The sequence below is a fragment of the Dipodomys merriami genome, unplaced genomic scaffold (genome assembly GCF_024711535.1).
Source record: "Dipodomys merriami isolate MVZ:Mamm:240054 unplaced genomic scaffold, mDipMer1.0.p SCAF_21, whole genome shotgun sequence".
NCBI lineage: Eukaryota > Metazoa > Chordata > Mammalia > Rodentia > Heteromyidae > Dipodomys > Dipodomys merriami.
This window is the reverse complement of record NW_027203493.1, coordinates 178816-199068: the sequence shown is the minus strand read 5'-3', so window position 1 is coordinate 199068 and position 20253 is coordinate 178816. Positions and strand designations below refer to the sequence as shown.

General features: G+C 48.8%; 1 protein-coding gene across 3 annotated transcripts; it reads right to left on the bottom strand.

The window, feature by feature from the left end:
* Positions 1–1533: 1533 nt before the first annotated feature.
* On the bottom strand, positions 1534–11136 carry LOC138833781 (solute carrier family 22 member 6). Of its 3 annotated transcripts, none has more exons than XM_070032082.1 (11): positions 10441–11136; positions 10092–10195; positions 9692–9846; positions 7476–7644; positions 6943–7066; positions 6669–6784; positions 4868–5082; positions 4640–4748; positions 3224–3427; positions 2817–2952; positions 1534–1868 (listed from the first exon to the last, which is right to left on the bottom strand). In XM_070032082.1, exons 1-10 carry the CDS (start codon positions 10804–10806, stop codon positions 2862–2864), a joined length of 1653 nt encoding a protein of 550 aa, XP_069888183.1. In that variant the 5' UTR covers positions 10807–11136; the 3' UTR covers positions 1534–1868; positions 2817–2861. The 3 variants fall into 3 exon arrangements, with proteins under 3 accessions (XP_069888183.1, XP_069888182.1, XP_069888181.1); XM_070032081.1 differs by having other exon boundaries at positions 2826–2952; XM_070032080.1 differs by having other exon boundaries at positions 2831–2952.
* Between the last annotated feature and the right edge of the window lie 9117 nt (positions 11137–20253).

Sequence of the window (20253 nt, the reverse complement as noted above, 5' to 3'; positions counted from 1 at the left end):
CAAGTGTGAGGCTCTGACTTCAAACTCCAACAGAAAAAAAGTCTTGGAGGTGGGAAAGTAGTTCAGGTGGTAGAGCTCCTGCTTAGCAAGCGTGAGGCCCTGAGTTTAAAATCCTAGTACCCCTCGCCCCACACAAACAGAAAATCCAAACTATCCCACAAAACCGTATTTGGTAGAGGGGGAGACAAGGGACAGTGATGGGAGTGGTGAGTCTGATCACGATACGTTGTATGCATACATGGGTATGTCAAAAGGAAACCTACTTGTGGGCTGGGAAGGTGGCTCAGTGGTAGAGTGCCTGCCTTGCACACATAAGGCCCTGAGTTCTATTCTTTAGCACCACATAAGCAGAAAAAACTGGAAGTGGCGCTGTGGCTCAAGTGGTAGAGTGCTCACCTTGAGCTAAAGAGCTGAGGGACAGCGCCCAGGCCCAGAGTTCAAGCCCCACAACCAACAACAACAAAAAAGGAAACCTACTTGTACAAGTAATTGATGCTAACAACAACAACAAAACAAAGCTGGGTGCTGGTGGCTCACTTTGTAATCTTAGTAACCCAGGAGGCTGAGATCTGAGAATCACAGTTAAAACAGCCAGACAAGAAAGTCAGAGAGACTTTTATCTCCAATTAACCACCAAAAGTCCAGAGTAGAGCTGTGGCTCAAGTGGTAAAGTGCTAACTTTGAGCAAAATGCTCAGGGACAGCACTCAGGCCCTGAGTTCAAGCCCTAGGACTGGGACAAGAAAGAAAGAGAGAGAGAAAGAAAGAAAGAGAGAAAGAAAGAGAGAGAGAAAGGGAGAGAGAAAGAGAGAAAGAGAGAGAGAAAGAGAGAGGAAGAGAGAAAGAAGGAAAGAAAGAGAGAGAGAGAGAGAAAGAAAGAAGGAAGGAAGGAAAGAAAGAAAGGAAGAAAGAAAGAAAGGAAGAAAGAAAGAAAGGAAGAAAGAAAAGAAGTGGGTAGAAGCCAGGATTGTGTTAAGGCTTGAATATAGTTTGAGTATATTGTTTGAGAGTTTATGAGTTGAAACTTATTCCTCATTGTGAGGTATTAAGAGGATAGAGACTTAATCTGTCCTTTGGTGAGAATTCTGGGAAATGTGTAAGTTTTGGTAAGGCTATCGGGAGACAGATTTTAAGATTTAAGACTTTTTTTTTTTTTGGTCATCTTGAACTCAGGGCTTGGGAACTGTCCCTGAGCCTCTTTGTGCTCAAGGCTAGCACTTTACCACTTGAGTCACAGTGCCACTTCAGGCTTTTTCTGAGTAGTTTATTGGAAATAAGAGTCGCTTGGACTTTCCTGCTTGGGCTGGCTTCTAACAATGATCCTCAGATCTCAGCCTCCTGAGTCTCTAGGATTACAGAACGTGAGCCATCAGTACCTGGCAAGATTTAATACTTCATGAGAAAAGACTGAAGGAGACACACAGATATGCCCTGCCACTTGCTATACAACATCCACATTGCTTGGAGACTCTGCCAGCAAGAAGGCCATCACTAGATGTGAGCTTTCAACCTTGGAATGAACCAGGAACCAAAATAAACCTCTTTTCTTTATAAAGTCAGCCTGCCTCAGGTATGACATCATAGTAATGGAAACAGACTAACGCAAGTTCTATTTGCTGAAGGTCACAGGATGTGTATAGGCCAGGAGCTACATTGGTTCTATATTGATGTATGAACTGTGCAAGGCAGTACTCAGGACTGGTACCGGTGGGAAGCAGCTAGCTCTGGGAAACCTTTGTTGCGGTCAATGCGGTATCAGGTGATCCAGGAATGCAGAGATGAGAGAGCCCCATGAAGAGTCAGAGCATGTCAGAGTTGCTGGCAGGATTGTGAGGCAGGATTGTTGCCTGGTCTCCAGGTGTTCAAGATCTGCAGAAATAGGATGAGATTCAGGTGTCCCATCTCCCAACCTCAGTCCTGTCTCCTTGGCCAGGTTCTTTGGGAAGCGTGAGGGAAAAGACCAAACTTCTAGAGAGTTTGGGAAAGGGAGCAGGTGATGCTCTTTTCAGCTCTGCCGTATTTGTCCTGAGTCCTGATGCTGAGTTATTGGGAAATCTCCCACCTCCCACAGCCTTGTGAGGTTTTTTTGTTTTTGTTAGTCGTGGGGCTTGAACTCTGGGCCTGGGTGCTGTCCCTCAGCTCTTCAGCTGAAGACTAGTGCTCTACCACTTGAGCCACAGCACCACTTCCAATTTTCTGAGCGGTTTATTGGAGATAAGAGTCTCATGGACTTTCTTGCCCGGGCTGGCTTTGAACTGTGATCTTCAGATCTCAGCTTCCTGAGTAGCTAGGATTATAGGCCTGAGCCACAGGCACTGGACTAGAAGCTGGTATCTTTTATCTCCCCCTTGGTTGCCAAGTTCCCTCCTGCTCTCCTAGAGGGGGAGGAGCCTGAGACAAAGTCTCAGATTGGCTGTTTTCCTTCCTGTCTCCTTGTCCGGTTTTTCAGAAGGGGCAGAGCCTAAACTAGTTAGCTAGAACTCTCAGGGGGTACTTAATAGGTTACCGGTGAGAGAGAGGAGGAAGGAGAGGCGGGAAAGAGGGGCTAAGGTAAGAGAAGAAGAGTCTTTTCTAGGTGTCTATGGTTTGTCAAGTTGTGGGGGTTGGCAGAGGGAAGAAGTGGGGGAGCCTGGCACTCGGTGGGCTCTGGGTCTCCAAGCTGGCTGATCTGAGTGGTCATCCCATTTTAGACGCTGCACATGGTCCAACTTTTAATGGTGTGTTCTTGATAGGGGTCAGTTTGGGGAGGAGAACTCTAGCTTCCCCTGTCCTTGGCTGGCACCCTCTCTCCACCCCTTGTGTGGGGCGCCAGAGGACCTGTGTGACCTTACTCCCTTTGGAGTTCTGGCAGGCCCTCCGTGCTCAGAGTCCATTCTTCTCTCCTGATGAGGACTGGAGTGGGACCATCTGCTTCTGCTGCTCTCGCTGCTGTTGCCTCAGTTTCCTTTTCCTCCTGGGGGAAGGAAAGCAGGAAAAGCAGATCCCTGGATATGCAGTCTTAGGGAAGTGGGGATAGGGTCTCCTCTGGGCTGTGCAACGACTCCCACATACCCCACCCATCTGCCTTACCCACCTACCCCCCCCCCTCCCCAGCTGGATATTCCTGGAAGAATTGGGAAGAGGGCATGGAAGAGCCCTGATCTGGAAGCCTGGGTAGGAGTCTCAATGCCACCCCAGCCTGGCTGTGTAGATAAGTTTCTTCTCCTCTCCCAGTGACAGCCCACCTGTTTTCCAGGTCCTGCACGGTATCTGGCAGCGGCTGGCCCAGGGTCTCTGGCAGGAGGGCGGTGACGGCGCTGGCGGCCACGGGGACAGCCCCGTAGATAAAGAGAGGCAAGGCCGGGTAGAGCTCAGAAGTCATGCTCACCAGTGGGCTCACGATGCTGCCCACTCGGGCCATGGTACTGCCCATTCCTAAGCCTGTTTGCCTGTGGGGTTGGGGTGGGGTGTTGATTAGGGCACTAGTGGGGCACACTGGCCACCTTGGCAAGGGTTCCGACCAGAGAATTGGAAAACTGAAGACTGAATTTTTGCCTCTGTCCTTAACTTTCTGCATGGTCTTGGACACGTCCCTTTCATGGTCTGGGCCTCAGTTTCCTGTGCTGTTGGGTTGGACCAATGATCCTCAGATCCTCCGGAAATTTTTTTTATGAACTCAAAGCCTTACACTCATGCTTAGCTTTTTCACTCAAGGCTGGTGCTCTCCCACTTGAGCCACAGCTTCATTGCTGGCTTTTTGGTGGTTAATTGGAGCTAAAAGTCTCTTTGGCTTTTCCAGGCTGGCTTTGAACCTTGATCCTCAGATCTCAGTCTCCTGAGTAGCTAAGGATGATAGACATGAGCCATCAGTACCTGGCTGTTGGTTTTGTTTCTTAATGAAATAAGACCCACCCCCTATCTTGGCCTGAGCAAAGTAGTGGTATGTTTATTCGTGCTGCTGGCACATTATCAGGTGTGGTTCCTGTGGTGGGAATTAATGATCATGTCTGTGTCTTTGGTTTTAGATGTACCATTTAGTTTAAGATCCAGTTTAGATTTGGTGGTAGCTTCTAACTTGTGTTTTGGAAATCTTCAGTTCATGACTTAAGACATGTCTCTTGGTTTCCTGCCTAGCCCCAGTTGGTGATTCCTTTTTTTTTTTTTTTTTTTGCAGTTGTGGGGCTTGAACTCTGGAGCTGGATGCCATCCCTCAGCTCTACCACTTGAGCCATTATGCCACTTCCAGTTTTCTGAATGGTTTATTGGAGATAAGAGTCTCATGGACTTTCCTACTTGGGCTGGCTTTGAATGGATCCTCAGATCTCAGCCTCCTGAGTAGCTAGAATTACAGGCGTGAGCCACAAGTGCCCAGCTTGAGGTTTTTTGTTTTTGTTTTTGTTTTTTGTGGCAGTTCTGGGATTTAAACTCAGGCTAAGATTGCTTCCCTTAGCTTTTTTTTTCACTCAAGGCTGATGCTCTGCCATTTGAGCTACAGTTCCACTTCCAGCATTTTCCTAGTTAATGGAAGATAAAGGTTATCACAGTCTTTTCTTGTCTGGTCTGGCTTTGAACCACAATCTTCCGATCTCAGAATTACTGTGTCTGGCCAAAAAGAAAAAAAATCTTTCTATAAGCTGTCCCCTGATTAGTCTCCCACTCACCGGATCATGGTGGGGTACAGCTCCCCGGTATACAGAAAGATGCAGTTAAAAGAGGAAGCCAAGCAGCCCTTCCCCAACACAGCAAGGGAGGTGCGGACAATTGTCTGCTCTGGAGAGAAAAGAGAGAGGAGACAATGAGAACTTGGTCTCCTTTTTCTTCCAGGAAGTTGGATTAGATCTGGGGGTAGGGCTAAGGATGAGGGGTGAAGGTGCTCCTGGGGTGCTCACCCTTGGGTATCACCCCATTCACCAGGATGCAGATGCCCGCCAGCAGCAGTGAGATCATCTGTGCCGGCCGGCGACCTAGGGAGTTGATGACGAGGAAGCACACGAGCTTGGCAGGCAGGTCCACGGCACCAAAGATCACCTGGATTAGGTAGATGCTGACTCCAAAGCCCTGCAGGTCCATGACCAGCCCATAGTAGGCAAAGCTAGTGGCAAACCTGAGTGCAGGGAGGAGGAGGGGGAGGTTGGAGAGAAGGAGGGATCCGGAGTTTGTTAGAGAGGTTTAAAGGAAGGTGCTTTTTCAGAAGAGCCTGCTTAAGGACCTGGAGTCTACCTTGGCTAGTATTTCTTCAGACATTTCATTGCATGCCTAAACTACAGTTTAAGGCTCAAGGAAGTCCTCTACTATTAGACAACACATTTCCTGACTTTCTTTTTTCTTTGTCATGAGGTTGAACTCAGAGCCTGGGTGTTGTCCCTGAGCTCTTTTTGTGGGGGATCAAGACTAGCATTCCACCACTTTGAGCCACAACACCACTTCTAGTTTTCTGGTGGTTAATTGGAGATAGAGTCTCATGGACTTTCCTGCCCAGAGTGACTTTGAACTGAGATCCTCAGATCTCAGACTCCTGAGTAGCTAGGATTACAAGTGTGAGCCACCAGTGCCCAGCACTGTGTAGGATTTATATGTAAAAAAAATCTACATGTGTATAAGATCTGTTAATGCTCGGCTGAAGGACAGCTGGATATTCAAGCCACATCTTTAGAGGCAAAAACAAAAATCATCAATAACAACAAAACATAAAAAAACCCCAAAACAAAACAAAACAAAACAAAACCCATCAAGATCTGTCCGTGGTCCTGGAATGGATGTTAGTCTTAAGATTTGAGAACACCCTCAAAAGGAAGCTCAGGTTTTTTGGTTAGAACCCACAATGGAGAGTAAATTCAAAATTGGAATCAAATAATTCCTGGACAGAATTGTTTCTTCCTCCTCCTCCTCCCCCCCCTCTTCTTCTTCCTCTTCCTCCTCTTCCTTCTCCTCCTCCTCTTCCTCCCCCCCCCCACCCCCTCCTGCTCCTTCTTCTCTGGTCCTGGGGTTTGAAATCTGGGCTTGGGCACTGTCCTTGAGCTTTGGTGCTCAAGGATAGTACTCTACCACTTGAGCTACAGTTCCACTTCCAGCCTTTTGTAGTTAATTGGAGATAAGAGTCCCATGGACTTTCCTGCTTAGGCTGGCTTTGAACTGTGATCTTCAGATCTCAGCCTCTCTGAGTAGTTAGGATTACAGGTGTGAGCCACCAGTAATTGGTTTAGGATTGTTTCTTCTGACCACACTCCTCTTGGTGGTGGGAAGCAGGGTGGTAAAAGAAAAAAGAAGGTTTTAGGCTTATATCATCCTTAGCCAAAGTGTACTTACAGAGCTAAGTGTCTATTCTGTTATGGTCTATGCTTGTATTCCTGGCAGACACCAGGCTGGTGAAGTTTCTTAGTGTGTTGTACCATGCCGGTATGTAATTCTGTCAACTCTGGCTGCCACTGGTCCTGGTGAGATGTTTTCATATGGGAGCAGAATTGGGGAGAGAAGCTAGGGAGATTGATGTCCAGTTTGGGGACTGGAACTGAGAGTTGGAGTGGAAGGGCTCTGGTTCTTCAGTATTCCTACTGCTGCTCTGAGCAGATGGGTGGTCCTTTGCTCCAGCTCTTAGGTCTCTTCCATCCATGGCATTCATTCCATCCCTAGTCTGCCTTTTATCTTTGTCGGTCTACCTGTGTGTCAGACTGTGTCTGTCTTGGGGCTTACCATAGCATGGAGAGGCAGAGGAAGAGGTGCCGGAGGGTGGGACAACGCAGAAGCTCCATGGCTGAGGCCTGGCTTGTGTTGGTGGTCAGCTCCTTCTGCAGACTGGACCGGAGCACCTGAGAGGAAGGGCAGGGTCCAGGGCCTGAACTTCTAAAAAATCCTCTCAACCTAACCCTTACTCAGAGATGCCCCCTCCCTCTGCTCCAGGTCCTGGGTGTTGAGATTGAGATTGAACCCTAATGGAGTACCCTAGGGAGTCTGGGGGATGACTCACCTCTATACTTAGCTTGGTCCCTTCTTCCTGCTTTCCATTGATCCGGGCCACTTTCTGCAAGGCCTTCAGTGTGAGATCCAGCCTCCCGGAGGAGGAGTACCAGCGGGCAGACTCAATGAAGAACCTGGGAGTGGGGATGAGGGATGGGGTCAGCATGACCCCAGTTCCTTTCATCTGGACTGGGTGAAGGCTATTTCCAGGGACTGGTGGTGGGGTTTAATTTAAATGCTCAGCTTGGTAATACTTCTGCCCTGGCCTAGAAGGTCAGCTCTTGGGTGCTGGGTGGTGAGGGGTATGTGTGTGTAGTGGGGGTGCGGGGGGAAGGCAGGCAGCCCAGAGAGCTGGGAAATGCTTGAGGACAGGATGCCCTCACACCGAACCCTCTCTTCAAAGCCTTGGGTTCAAATCCTGGGGAAGCACTGGATTAGGTTTGGCCTTCTGGCTTTGACCGATGCTGTGTACCCAGCTCTGGGAGATGTCCTGTGCCCAGAGGAGCTCCTGTGGTACTGCCCCCCACCCCAGGGCCCACGCACCACGAGTAGATGAAGAAGGCAAAAAAAGGCACAGAGACCAGCAGCTGCAGGTGGCGCCAGTGGGGCACAGCGTAGGCGAACCCGGCCAGGAGGAACTGGCCCACGCTGTAGACATAGCCAACCAGGGCGCCCACGTGGGCACGTGTGTGGATGGGCATCCACTCCACATCTGGAGAGAGGATTAGAGCAGGACGGAGTGATTAACTAGGCTGCTAGGTGGGAGGGAATCCCTTTCCTCTTCCTCCCTTTCCTTCCCTTCCTTCCAGTCCTCCTTCCCTCCCCCATGAAAGATGCTTCACAGGAGATTGAGTGCAGGGACAGGGAGACTGAGGGACTTATGGAACGGGTAGGGAGGTGGGTTCAGGATCCTCAGGAACTTCCCCTCTCCACCCCTGCTGCTCTCCTACTCCACTGTCCTGGTTAGAACCTCCTTTAGAGCAGCGCTGACTGCTCAGTCTATCCTCAACAGCAGTGGCTCTTTGGCTATTCGGTGACCAGAGCAGTGGCTTTTCTCCATCTTAGAGGGCCAGTCAAGGTGGGGTTAAGGCTTCCTCTTGGCTGTGGTCTGAAGAGGCCCAGCTGGCTTCCCAGTGTGTGCGGAAGCAGATATTGAATGCTTAACATTGGACTTTGGAACTCGATCCTCAGATGTCCTGTCCTAGCTACTTCCTTTAGTGCAGAGAAGCCCCAAGCCTTTCTGGGCTTGGAAGATGATGTGTAAATCCTTTTTTTTCTCCCTAGCCTCAAGTTCCTCATCTGAGAGACTCTGTGTGTGCATGTGTGTGTGCGTGTGCATGTGCATGTGTGTGTGTGTTTGCATGTGTAATCTATCAGAGAAGGCACATTGACAGCCCATCAATATACCGTTCTCAGTCCATAACTATGGTCTGTGTAATGCTGGCTTGTCCTAATTTAGGAATATTAGAGCTGCCAGGCAAGGTGGTTTATATCTGTAGTCCCAGCTACTTGGGAAGCATGAAAGGAGGATAAGGGTTTGAGACCAACCTGGACAAAAAGTAAGTGAGACTCTATCATTAAAACAAACTGGGCATGGTAGTTCATAGCTATAATCCCAGCAGGAGGCAGAGGTAGGAGGATTGCAGTCTGGAGCTTGCGAGGCCTGGCTGGACAAAAGCATGAAACGCTAACTAGAGTGAAGCTGGGCACTGGTGGCTCATGCCTGTAATTCTAGCTACTCAGGAGGCTGAGATCTGAGGATCATGGTTCAAAGCCAGCCCAGGCAGGAAAAGCCGTGAAACTCTTATCTCAATAAGCCACCAGAAAACCAGAAGTGGCGTGCGGCTCAGGTGGTAGAGCACTAGCCTTGAGCTGAAGAGCTGAGGGACAGCGCCCAGGCCCAGAGTTCAAGCCCCATGACTGACAAAAACAAACAAACAAAACAAAACAAAACTAAAACTAAAGTGAATAAAAGGGGGAGGGAGGCTGGGCATCGTTTAAGTAGTGAGGTCCTGAGTTCAAACCCTTAATACTGCCAAAAACAAGAAGAAAAAAGGGGAAATATTAGAGCTAATTGAAGTATTTTAAAATAACCTAGAGTTTTGTTTTTGTTTTGTTTTGTTGGTGGTGGGGTTTCAACTCTGGGCCTGGCCACTGTCCCTGAGCTCTTCAGCTCAAGGCTAGCGCTCTACCACTGGAGCCACTGTGCTACTTCCAGTTTTCTAGTGGTTGATTAGAGATAAGAGTCTCACAGACTTTTTCTGCCTGGGCTGGCTTTGAACCGTGATCCTCAGATCTCAGCCTCCTGAGTAGCTAGGATTACAGATGTGAGCCACCAGTGCCTGGCTGGATGTTTTACATTAATATTTTTGAAAAGGAGGTGGAAAGGCAAGCATGGTGGTGCAGGCCTGTACTCCCTAGTACTTGGGAGGCTGAGGAAGGAGGATTGAGAGTTCAGGGTCAGACTAGGCTACATATCTCAGAACAAAAGCAGGAAGGGCAGGGGAAATCTGACTGCCCTTAGACTGTGGGACTGGTTGGAACAGCTGAGTGTCTTTGTCCTGTCTGGATGGGATGTATTTTTCCTTTGGCTATGGTTCTTACCAATCCGTGGTGCCTCTTGGTTCTGGCCTGCCTGAGTCACTTCATGACAAATGGCCTGAGAGCCCTCAGGGCTCAGAGAGAGGCTGGGCGTTGGGAGACAGGGCTGGGAAGGGGGCTAGGTGGTCAGAGGGGGCTGGGCTGGTAGCAATCCTCACTCAGTGTCATGCAGTTGATGGAAATGCTAGCCAGAGACATGCCGGACAGGAGGCGGAAGGCACAGTAGACAGAGAAATTGGGTGCGTAGGCTGCGCAGATCCCAGACACGGCCGTCTGCAGGTAGTTCAAGATCAGCACCTTCCGACGGCCTAGCCTGTGGTGGGGGCAGGGAAGCCTGTGACAGGGGCCTGTGGACTTCTTGGGGGCCAGAGGAGCCCAGGGCAGGAGCACCTGTCCCGGGCAAGGCCTGGGGTCTTTTGAAGATCTATGAAGTGCTAATTAATAAGGCTGGCACAGTTAGCCCTTAAACCAATCAGGTCCCATTGGGGACCCAGATCACCCACCCTGAGTCCAGTCCCCTGCTTCCCAGCCCAGCCCTTCGGCTTACCCAGGACTGACCTGTCTGCCAGGTAGCCGAACACCATGGCTCCCAGCAGCACCCCTGCCATGAACAAGGATTGGGCCAGCTGGCGGAAGGCCCTGTGGGTGCACACAAGGTCCCACTGTGGGTGGGGGGGGGGAGAAGGGGAGAAGTGGGGGGCGAGAATCAGGCAGAGCTGAGCCTGAATGCAAGGAAGACCCCTCTACTTGCCTCCAGGCTGGACCTTTGGGGTTCATGTCACCCTCTCTCCCCACCTCCCTGGCCTGGGTAGCTGAGAACATTTTGGAATATCAACATCAACAAAAAACCTTAGCAGCTCCCACATCTGTCTGAAGTCTGCATAGCCCCGGGGCCCCGCGTCCTCACCTCGGTCACGATGGTGGAGGGGAAGGTGCTGTTGTCATAGATCCAGCCATCAGTGCACGGCTCCGTGGCACCCGTGGTGTTGTCCTCTGTGCCATTGGAGAGAGGCAGTCCCTTGGGGGAGGTGAAGCGGAGGCAGGACACAAGCTGCCCGTCCTTGTCCCGGGGCAGCCAGGCCTCCAGCCCTCCGTCGCGGCTGAGGTTGGCAGTGGCAGGTGGGCGGCAGTGGTGGGCAGGGATGGCGGCAGTGAAGTTCTGCAGGGTATTGTGGGATGCCATCAGGAGCAGGGGCACGGCCACCAGGGTGACCTGGATCAGTTGGAAGCGGCCGACGCCCCCCACCTGCTTCAGGAGGTCATTAAAGGCCATGGGGCTGGACCAGACCAGGCCAAATGGTTGGGGGGGTGGGGGTGGGCGCTGAGGATTTCCAGTCCCAGGACCTCTGTCTGTCTCTATCTGTCTGTCTGTTTGTCTGTCTGTCTGTCTGTCCTTCTGAGGAGCTGGGCTGCTGCTGTCTCTGCAGCTGAGTAGCTTCAGGAGCTGAAACCGAGCCGGCTCTGTGGGGGGACCACAGCCTGGTGGGCCGCCCCTCCTTCCCTCCTCTTGTCTGGCTCTGGCCCTCCCTTTCCCTTGAAGCTTCTCCTGACTTTGGGGGTCGGGGATCACTCAGCTCTCAGGGTGTGCTGGAGCCCTGACCCCTCTCCCGGCAGGTTTTAATCTTTGGCCTGGAGAGAATGAGTTAAAGTGTGACTTGGTATCAGAAGGATTAACCCTTGTGTCAGTGGAAATTCTCCAAGTGGGCATAAAGGGCAGGGGAGGGTGGATGGAGATGGGAATGGGGAGAGGGGCTGTCCCAAGAGGGCCAGAGGGACACCTGGGAGGCAGAACTAGGGGATGGGGGGGTGACTTTTTGTCTTCCTTCTATTGAGGAAACTGGGCTGTGGGAATAGTGATGGACTCTTGAGAGGCTTCTGTCCTTTTTAGTGGATGGGGTCCAAACCATCTGTCTTTGGGGACGGTTGCCAGAGAAAATACAGGAGGTCCAGCTGAATCTGGACTTTAGATCAATTCATATGTATTTTTTTGAAATATGGATAGATCCCTAATATCACATAGGACATACTTTTGCTAAAAATTATTCATGGATTTGAAATTCATCGTTGACTAGGCATCTCGTGTTCTTTTTTCACTTGGGAGGTGTTAGGGTTTGAATTCAGGGTTCCATGCTCGCTAGGGAGGTGCTCTACTGGTGAGCTGGTGGCTCCAGCCCTCTTTTGTAGTGATTATTGCTGTCATAAATTACTCCTTGATTTTTGCCTAAGCATGGGCCTAGACTGCAATCCACCTATTTCAGCTTCCCATTAGGGGCGGCAGATGTATACCATGATGCCCAATTTCTTCCGCTGAGATGGAATTTTGCAGAATTTTCTGACCAAGCTCACCTGGACTTACAAATCTCTTGATCTCAACTTCCTATGTAGCTAGGATGACAGTTCAGCTATGGGTTGAGAAGGGCTTTCATGAACTTTTCTGGGTGGGCTAGCCTCGAACCCTTATCTTTACATTGTCAACCTCCCAAGTAGCTAGGGTTATAGGCATGACCCACTGGTTCTTGGTGCATCCTGTGTTCTTTTTTTTTTTTTTTTTTTGGTTGTCAGTTTTGGGGTTTGAACTCAGCACTGGACACTGTCTCTGAGCTTTTTTTTTTTTTTTTTTTTTCAGGGGTGGGGGCAGTACTGGGGCTTGAACTACAGGTCTGGATATTGTCCCTGACTCTTACTCAAGGTTAATGCTCTACCATTTGAGCTATGGCTCCACTTCTGCCCTTTTTTGGTGGTTAATTGAGGCTTTGAACTGTGATCTTCAGATCTCAGCCTCCTGAGTAGCTAGGATGACAGGCATGAGCCACTGGTGCCAGGCCCCCTGAACTTTTTTTGCTCAAGGCTCTACCACTTGAGCCACCATTGCAATTCTGGATTTTGGGTGGTTAATTGAAGATAAGAGTCTTATGGACTTTCCTACCCAGGCTGGCTTTGAACTGTGATCCTCAGATCTCAGTCTCCTGAGTAGCTAGGATTACAGGCATGAGCCATTGGTGCCTAGTGTATCCCATATTCTTATTTGCTAAATTGGTAAACTATGTTTAGTCTTCTGGGGACAACTAACATCTTACAGTATTATAACTTTGTTCAATTGGAAGGAACAATAGAGGTTGCTCTGGAGAATGAGACCCAACATCATGAGTATTCTCTCTTCCAAGGTCCCTTCCCTACCCTTCCCCTTCCCCTTCTCCTTTTTTTCCCCTTCCCCTTCCCCTTCCCCTTCCCCTTCCCCTTCCCCTTCCCCTTTCCCTTCCCCTTCCCCTTCCCCTTCCCCTTCCCCTTTCCCTTCCCTGTCAGTATTGGCCCTTGAACTCAGACCTTGGGTACTCTCCCTTAGCTATTTTACTCAAGGCTGGTGCTCTGCCACTTGAGCCACACCTCTACTTCTTGCTTTTCTTTGTCTGGCAATTGGAGATTCTTTTTTTTTTTTTTTTTGGTCTGGTCATGGGGCCTGAACTCTGGGTCTGGGTGCTGTCCCTCAGCTCTTCAGCTCAAGGCTAGTGCTCTACCACTTGAGCTACAGCGCCACTCCGGATTTTTTCTTTTTGCTTATGTGGTGCTGAGGAATTGAACCCAGGGCCTCATGCATGCAAGGCAAGCGCTCTACCACTGAGCCACCTTCCCAGCCCCTTGTCTGGCAATTGGAGATAAGAGTCCTATAGAATTTTCTGCTAGGTCTGGCTTTGAACTGTGATCCTCAGATCTCAACTTCTTGAGTAGCTAGGACCCAATTCATCTTCTTGGATTTATCTTGATTCAAAATTTTCCATCTTGCTGGGTGCCGGTGGCTCATGCCTGTCATGCTAGCTACTCAAGAGGCTAAGATCTGAGGATCACAGTTCAAAGCCAGCTCAGGCAGAAAAATCTGTGAAACTCTTATCCCTAATAAACCACCAGAAAACCCGAAATGGCACTGTGGCTCAAGTGGTAGAGCACTAGCCTTGAGCTGAAGAGCTGAGGGACAGCGCCCAGGGCCAGAGTTCAAGCTCCACAACTGACCAAAAAAAAACAACAACAAAAAAACAACCCACAAAATTTTCTGTCTCTCTGTCTCTCAGTCTGTGTGTGTCTCTGTTTCTGTCTCTGCTCTGCTCTGCTCTGTCTGTCTGTCTCTCTCTCTCTCTCTCTCTCACACACACACATACATACACCCAGAGCAGGGACTTATTTTTAGATACTTAGAATCACTTGAATTCCTCACTTTTACTCAGGATCAGGGCAGCTTTGAGCTCTGATTGGATAAGTATCAGTGGGATCTGAATGATTGGCTCACATAGATTAAGGATATTGAGAACAGGTTGCTAAGTTTCACTTATGTGCATTATGCATATTATGTAAAATATGGACTCTGGAATCCATCTGCTTGAATTCAATCCTTTCCACCTTCTCTTGGCTCTGTAACCAAGGAGTGTCTGGCGAGGTGTTTGCTTGTCCCAGCTGGGGAAGTGGATTCTACTGGTTTGTAGTGGGCAGAAACCAGAGGTACTATTAAGCATCCTACAATGCCTAGGACATCTTGGTTGTGAGGCCCAACCAAGAGTTAACTTGACCCAAATGCCAGGGGTGCAGGGGTTGGAGATCTTACCTTGCTTGCCTTTTAATGGTTAATTGGCGATAAGAGTCTCACAGCCATTCCTGCCTGAACTGACTTTGAACTGAAATCGTTCAATCTCAGCCTCTTGAGTAGCTAGGATTACAGGCATGAGCCACTGGCACTTGGTTTTCTTATCAACACATTTCTAAAAATGCCTGCACTCTTATTTGAGAGTGGAAATGAAATTGGACTTCCTTGAGTCTAACAGAGGAGCCTAGCTTCTCAAGTGCTGCTATTCTTGGCCTGTCCAGGCCACCAGCTACTTTACTCACTTGGGTGAACTTTATTATTATTTTTGTACTGATTCTGGGTCTTGAACTTAGGGTCTGGGCTTCACTGCTCAAGGCTAGTGCCCTATCACTTGAGCCACAGCTCCACTTCCAGCTTTTTTTCTGGTTAAGGCTGGAGATAAGAGTCTCATAGAGCCAGGTGCCCATAGCTCATACCTGTAATTCTAGCTACACAGGAGGATGAGATCTGAGGATCAGGGTTCAAGGCCAGCCTAGGCAGGAAAGTCCATGAGACTTTTTTTTTTGTACAGTGGTGGGGCTTGAATTTGGGGCCTGGGTGCTGTCTCTGAGCTCTTTTGCTCAAGGCTAGCTGGTGCTCTACCATTTTGAGTCACAGAGCCACTTCTGGTTTTTTTTTTTTTTTGAGTAGTTAATTGGAGAGGGACTTTTCTGCTCAGGCTGGTTTCAAACCGTGATCCTCAGGTCTCAGCCTCTTGGGTAGGTAGGATTACAGGCATGAGCGTTGTCCATCTCATGAGACTCTTATCTCCAGAAAACCAGAAAACCAGAAATGACACTGTGGTTTAAAGTGGTAGAGTGCTAGCCTTCAGCAAAAGAGCCCAGGGACAGCACCCAGGCCCTGAGTTCAAGCCCCATGACCTCCCCTCACTTCATCCCCCTCCCCCCAAAAAAGTCTCACAAACTTTCCTGCCCAGACTGGCTTTGAGCTACAATCCTCAGATCTCAACCTCCTGAGTATCTAGGATTGTAGGCATGAGACTCTGGTGCCTGGCTTAAAAGGTGGGATTGTTTTAATAGCAGCTTGATGTATGGATGGTCTAGCCAAAGAGCTCTGGGCAACAATCTGATTTCATATGTGTAGAGGGAAGGGGGGAGGCCAGAACAGCGCAGTGCCTCAGCCCAGCCTCCTCCTCCCACCCAGTGTTGGTTTTGGCTGGGGCCTAAGGGCAGTCCAGATGCCTGATAACATTCTCCAGGCCAAGGTATATAAGAGCTGGTGGCATGGGGAGGCAGGACAGCTGGACAAACAGCTTGGGGGGACTACAGGGCCAGTTTCCTGCTAGGACTTGGTGCCCTCCTAGGGGAGTGGGTGGAATTCTGAGGGCGGCAGGGGTGATGGTGGGCTCCTGCAAGCGCCTCCCTCCCTAGCCTGTGTCTCAGCTGCCTTGGAGAAGAATGCCTTCCTTAGCATCTGACCAGCTCCCAGCCTGGCTGGTCCCCGCGAAGTCTCAACTGGAGACTCTGGGGGCTGAACTGCGGTTGGCTTCTGGGATTATCTGTGTGGATAAGGGATTCCCCAGCCCTCTCCCCGTTCATGGAGAATTTCCAGATGCAAATGCTCTCCTGGAAAATGAACTGTGGAGCCAGGAACACTCCTTTAAGGAACATATAGGCACCAAGAACTTGAGTGTGCTAACTGGAATGTGATTTATAGTCTGGCCATGCTTAGTAGGAAGATGTCAAATCCAGGAATTTGAGCTACGGGGTAGGAACTTCTTCAGAGCCATAGAGTTCCACAACATCATCTGAGGAAGGCGTCTCCCTGTGCAGAGGCTCAGAGAGGCAAATGAATGATCCATTCTCATATAGCAGTCAAATCTAGAATTCAGCATTTGACTTTTCTTCTGATTGTTTTAGAAACAGTCACACTCCAGATCTCTTCTCCTCATTACCCCTCTCCTCTTCCTCTTCTCTCCTCTCTTCTTTTCCCTCCCTTCCTTCCTTTTCTCCTTCCCTCCCTTCCTTTTTTTCCTTCCTTCCTTCCTTCCTTCCTTCCTTCCTTTCTTCCTTCCTTCCTTCCTTCCTTCCTTCCTTCCTTCCTTCCTCCCTCCCTCCCTCTCTCCCTCCCTTCCTTACTCTCTTTCTTTTAGTGTCAGTAGTGAGGTTTAAACTCAGGGTATCATGTTTTTTTTTTTTTAATTTAATTTAATTTTATTTGTGAACATACTGTACAGAGGAGTTACAATTACATGGGCAGGAAGGGTATCATGTTTTTGCTTGTCTTTTTTTTTTCTTTCTCAAAGCTGGCCCTCTACCATTTGAGTTATACTGCTATCCTTCTACTTCTAGCTTTTTTGCCAGTTAATTGGAGATAAGAGTCTCCCAGACTTTTCTGCCTGGGCTGGCTCTGAACTATGATCTTCAGATCTTAGCCTTCTGAATAGCTGGGATTGCAGGTGTGAGCCACCAGCTCATCCCAGAAAATTGAGGATAAGTGCTGACTTTGTATAACTTTATTCTGTTACATACATGCTGTTTCTCTGCATCCTGGGGTGTGCTTGCTGTCCTGTCTCGTGCTAAGACAGGGTACGGGGGCCAGAGAAGTAAGAACAGACAGGGAATGAGTTAAGCAAGCGGGGAACCAGTGCTCACCGGCTTCTGCACACCAGATTCCCATAAGCAAGCTATTATTTCATGTAGTACAGGGAAGGTTATCATAGGTATGTGCAGAAAACAGGACATCATTGACATCAGTCTGTTTTGTTATTACAGTCATTGGCATGAGACAGAGTTTGTGTATGTATTGAATAACTGGCTCCCTTATTGTTTGGGGTGAAGCCTGCAACCTAGGCATAATTCAAATGTCTATTCTGCTGTATCTGTCTGGTTCTCAGCCCTTCCAGCCCAAAGGAGGTCATTCCAGCCTCTTAACCCTCTCCAGAGCTGTCTGCTTCAATCTTTGCAGGGCCCAGTTATTAGCCCTTGGAGGACTGATGAGGCAGCCTTCCAACCTCTTTCAGGTTCAGAGTTCCCTACACGTGGGATTCAAACGATAGGGCTACAGGTAAGTTTTATTATTTGTTTTATTATTGTTATATATTATTTGTGATTGTTTTCATGTCAATAACATGAGTTCACAGGCCTTCAGCATGGGTTTGCAATGACTCAGTGGTTTAAGCAGACTCCACATTCTCGCTGGCTTCCCAGCACCATTCTGAGGAGGGAGAGTCTCAGCCAAACCAAACTCAGCGCCTTGTGCGCTGGCTCTCCTGATTGGTAGAGATTCTGAATTCCCTCAGGCTTGACATGTATATCAGGAGCATGACACGAGTGACCAATGAGGTGACCCATTATGAGGACTATTCCCAAGAGAGGTGGTCTATATTGGGTGGTCTTTCACCAAGCCATTTGGAGTCCTGACTCAGGGATAGCTGAGGATATAGAGGAATAGCAGCAGTGGGGAGGAGAAATGGGGATTTGGTGGCCCATCCTGACCATCAGCCCAGTTACCCATGAGTCCGGATATATGAGTGGGAGGAGCTTTCTTGGTATCTTCCCTTCTCTCACTGTGTGTCTTCAATAAGTACTCTGAAACAGTGTAGGGATTAATCATAGCCAGAAAATTGTAATAGTAATCTTGAATCTAAGACTGCTGAGGGATGGGGAGACAAAGGGGAGACAGTATGGAGACAATTCTCCCTCGATGGAAACCCAGTCAGGGAGGTATTGCTGGTCTTCTAAGCTGACCATAGGCTCCAAGGTAGGAACTTCATAGGTAGAAATCACAGTCCGAGGTGGAAACCAGATGAAGCTCGGTAATCCCAGAGCAGAGGTCAGACGGCAGTGGGTAGTGTGGCCCAAAGCTGGTCTTGGGTGTCAGCCCCAGATTATCTCAAGGTTGCTAAGGGAATCCTGTATTTAAAATGATTAAATGGTGAATCCCATGAATTTCCCATGAGACTGGGTGCCAGGCTGGCAAGGTGGAATCCTGCCCTGTGCACTCTTCCTCTTCTCCTTTCTGATCGGTTTCCTACTTTCCCACTTTCTTGGATCTTCCACCAAATAGACTTCTTGCATTCAAATCCTTGTCTTGGGATCTGCCTCTGGAGAAACACACCCAAAGACACAATCGCAGGCACCAGTCACTACGTGATGAATAGGCCCTCAACCAAACTCTGGGGAGCCACAGAGGATATTTTTTCTGTGGAGGGGGGGAGGGAGGGGAGCAGTGACCCAAGTTGAGGCCATCAGGGTGAGCCAAGTGTACAGTTGGATGGGGAGAAGTCAAATGCTGGTCATGTGTGAGGGGCTGGGGCAGTTTATGAACTGGGTAAATAGGAGAGAGAACTGTTCATCGGGCATGCAGTTTTGGGACATGGATCAAGATAGAAGAGCCATAGCTTCTATCTGCAGCCACGCTGAGCTGGTTCTGTGATTTGTTCACTGGCATGTCGGGATGTGTAGGTGACATCCGTGACAGTTCTGAGCACACGTGTGAAAGACACATACAACAAAGCACTCATACAGGCAGACTGTTGAAGTCTGAATATTGGTGTTGAAATTTAATCCTTATTGGGACGATATTGAGAGATCAGATCTCTTGCTGGGGTGGGGGGAATGATGAAGTCACAAGTGCTCTTGCTACAATTTGGATCTTAAATATCTCCCAAGGGGTCCTTTGTCAAAGGCTTGATCCCAGAGAGTAGAGCTACTGAGAGGGGTTGGGCCCTAAGGAGGTGGGGCCTAGAGGAAGGAAGTTAGGTCATTGGGGACAGGTCCTTGAGTGTGATATTGGGACCACAATGGTGTGAGATATAATTCACCAGACATTTCCTGTCATACTGTTTTTTGTTTGTTTGTTTGTTTTTGTCAATTGTGGGGCTTGAACTCAGGGTGTGGGTGCTGTCCCTGAGATTTTTTTGCTCAAGGTTAGTATTCTACTGCTTTGAGCCACCATATTACTTCTGATTTTCAAGAGCCTCAACAACTTTCCTGCTCAGGCTGGCTTTTCAATCCTCAGATCTCAGCCTCCTGAGTAGCTGGGATTACAGGCGTGAGCCACTGGCACCCAGCTAACTGTTCTATCTTGTCCCCAAAGCAATATACCAAGTGACCGTGGCTTGAAATCCAGAACTGTAAGTCAAAGTGACACATTCCTCCTTTGAAGTTGTTTATCTCAGGTACAGTATTTGTTACAGCAACAGAAAGCTGACTAACACAGATCAGTTTTCATGACTGGATTAATGCCTCATGAGAAGGCTGGAGGGAATCAGCTTTGGTCTTTCCCTCTTCTCCTAGTCTGCTACATGGGGACACAGAAAAAAAGGTCCTCATTGAATACTCAAAGATGATGCTTTGATCCCAAGTCTTTCCAGTTTCCAGAACTGTGAGCGATAGCTTGTCTTTGTCTAGAAATGGTAAGTGACTCTTGGAATGAATGAGGATTTCTTCCATAGAAGAAAACCCACAGATAGCAAGATGCATAGAGTTCAATACTCTAAAATTACTCCAGTGTGCCTATTCTGTCATACAGTATGCCCAAGCACCCATAACTTGAAATTGCATTGAGTAGGTTGCGTTGCTATTACAAAATTACCCTTGTACATATTAATACTGATCACCAAAACTACATGTTGTTTCATGCTTTATTGTGGCTGCTTGATTCACTTTTTTCCCTATACCTGTTCTGTTTCTACTAAACACATACTACTTTTTGATAAATCAAAAATTTCCATTTTGACACTTAAATTAAGCCCCTTATGTGCCCTTTTTTTTGACTTGAGGGGATTATCATAACTTTTACCTTGCGGGGCTGGGAAGGTGGCTCAGTGGTAGAGCTCTTGCCTTGCATGCCTGAGGCCCTGGGTTCCATTCCTCAGCACCATATAAGCAAAAAGAAAAAAAGCCGGAAGTGGCACTGTGGCTCAAGTGGTAGAACGCTAGCCTTGAGCTGAAGAGCTGAGGGACAGCGCCCAGGCCCAGAGTTCAGGCCCCACGACCGGACCCAAACAAAACAAAACAAAACAAAACTTTTACCTTGCCTTTTGGCGGGGGGCACTATTTGCTTTTAGGGAAGCAGATTTTTTTCTTTCCTTGCTGGTCCCTGGGACCTTAACTCAGGGCCTGGGTGTTGTCTTGGCATTTTTGT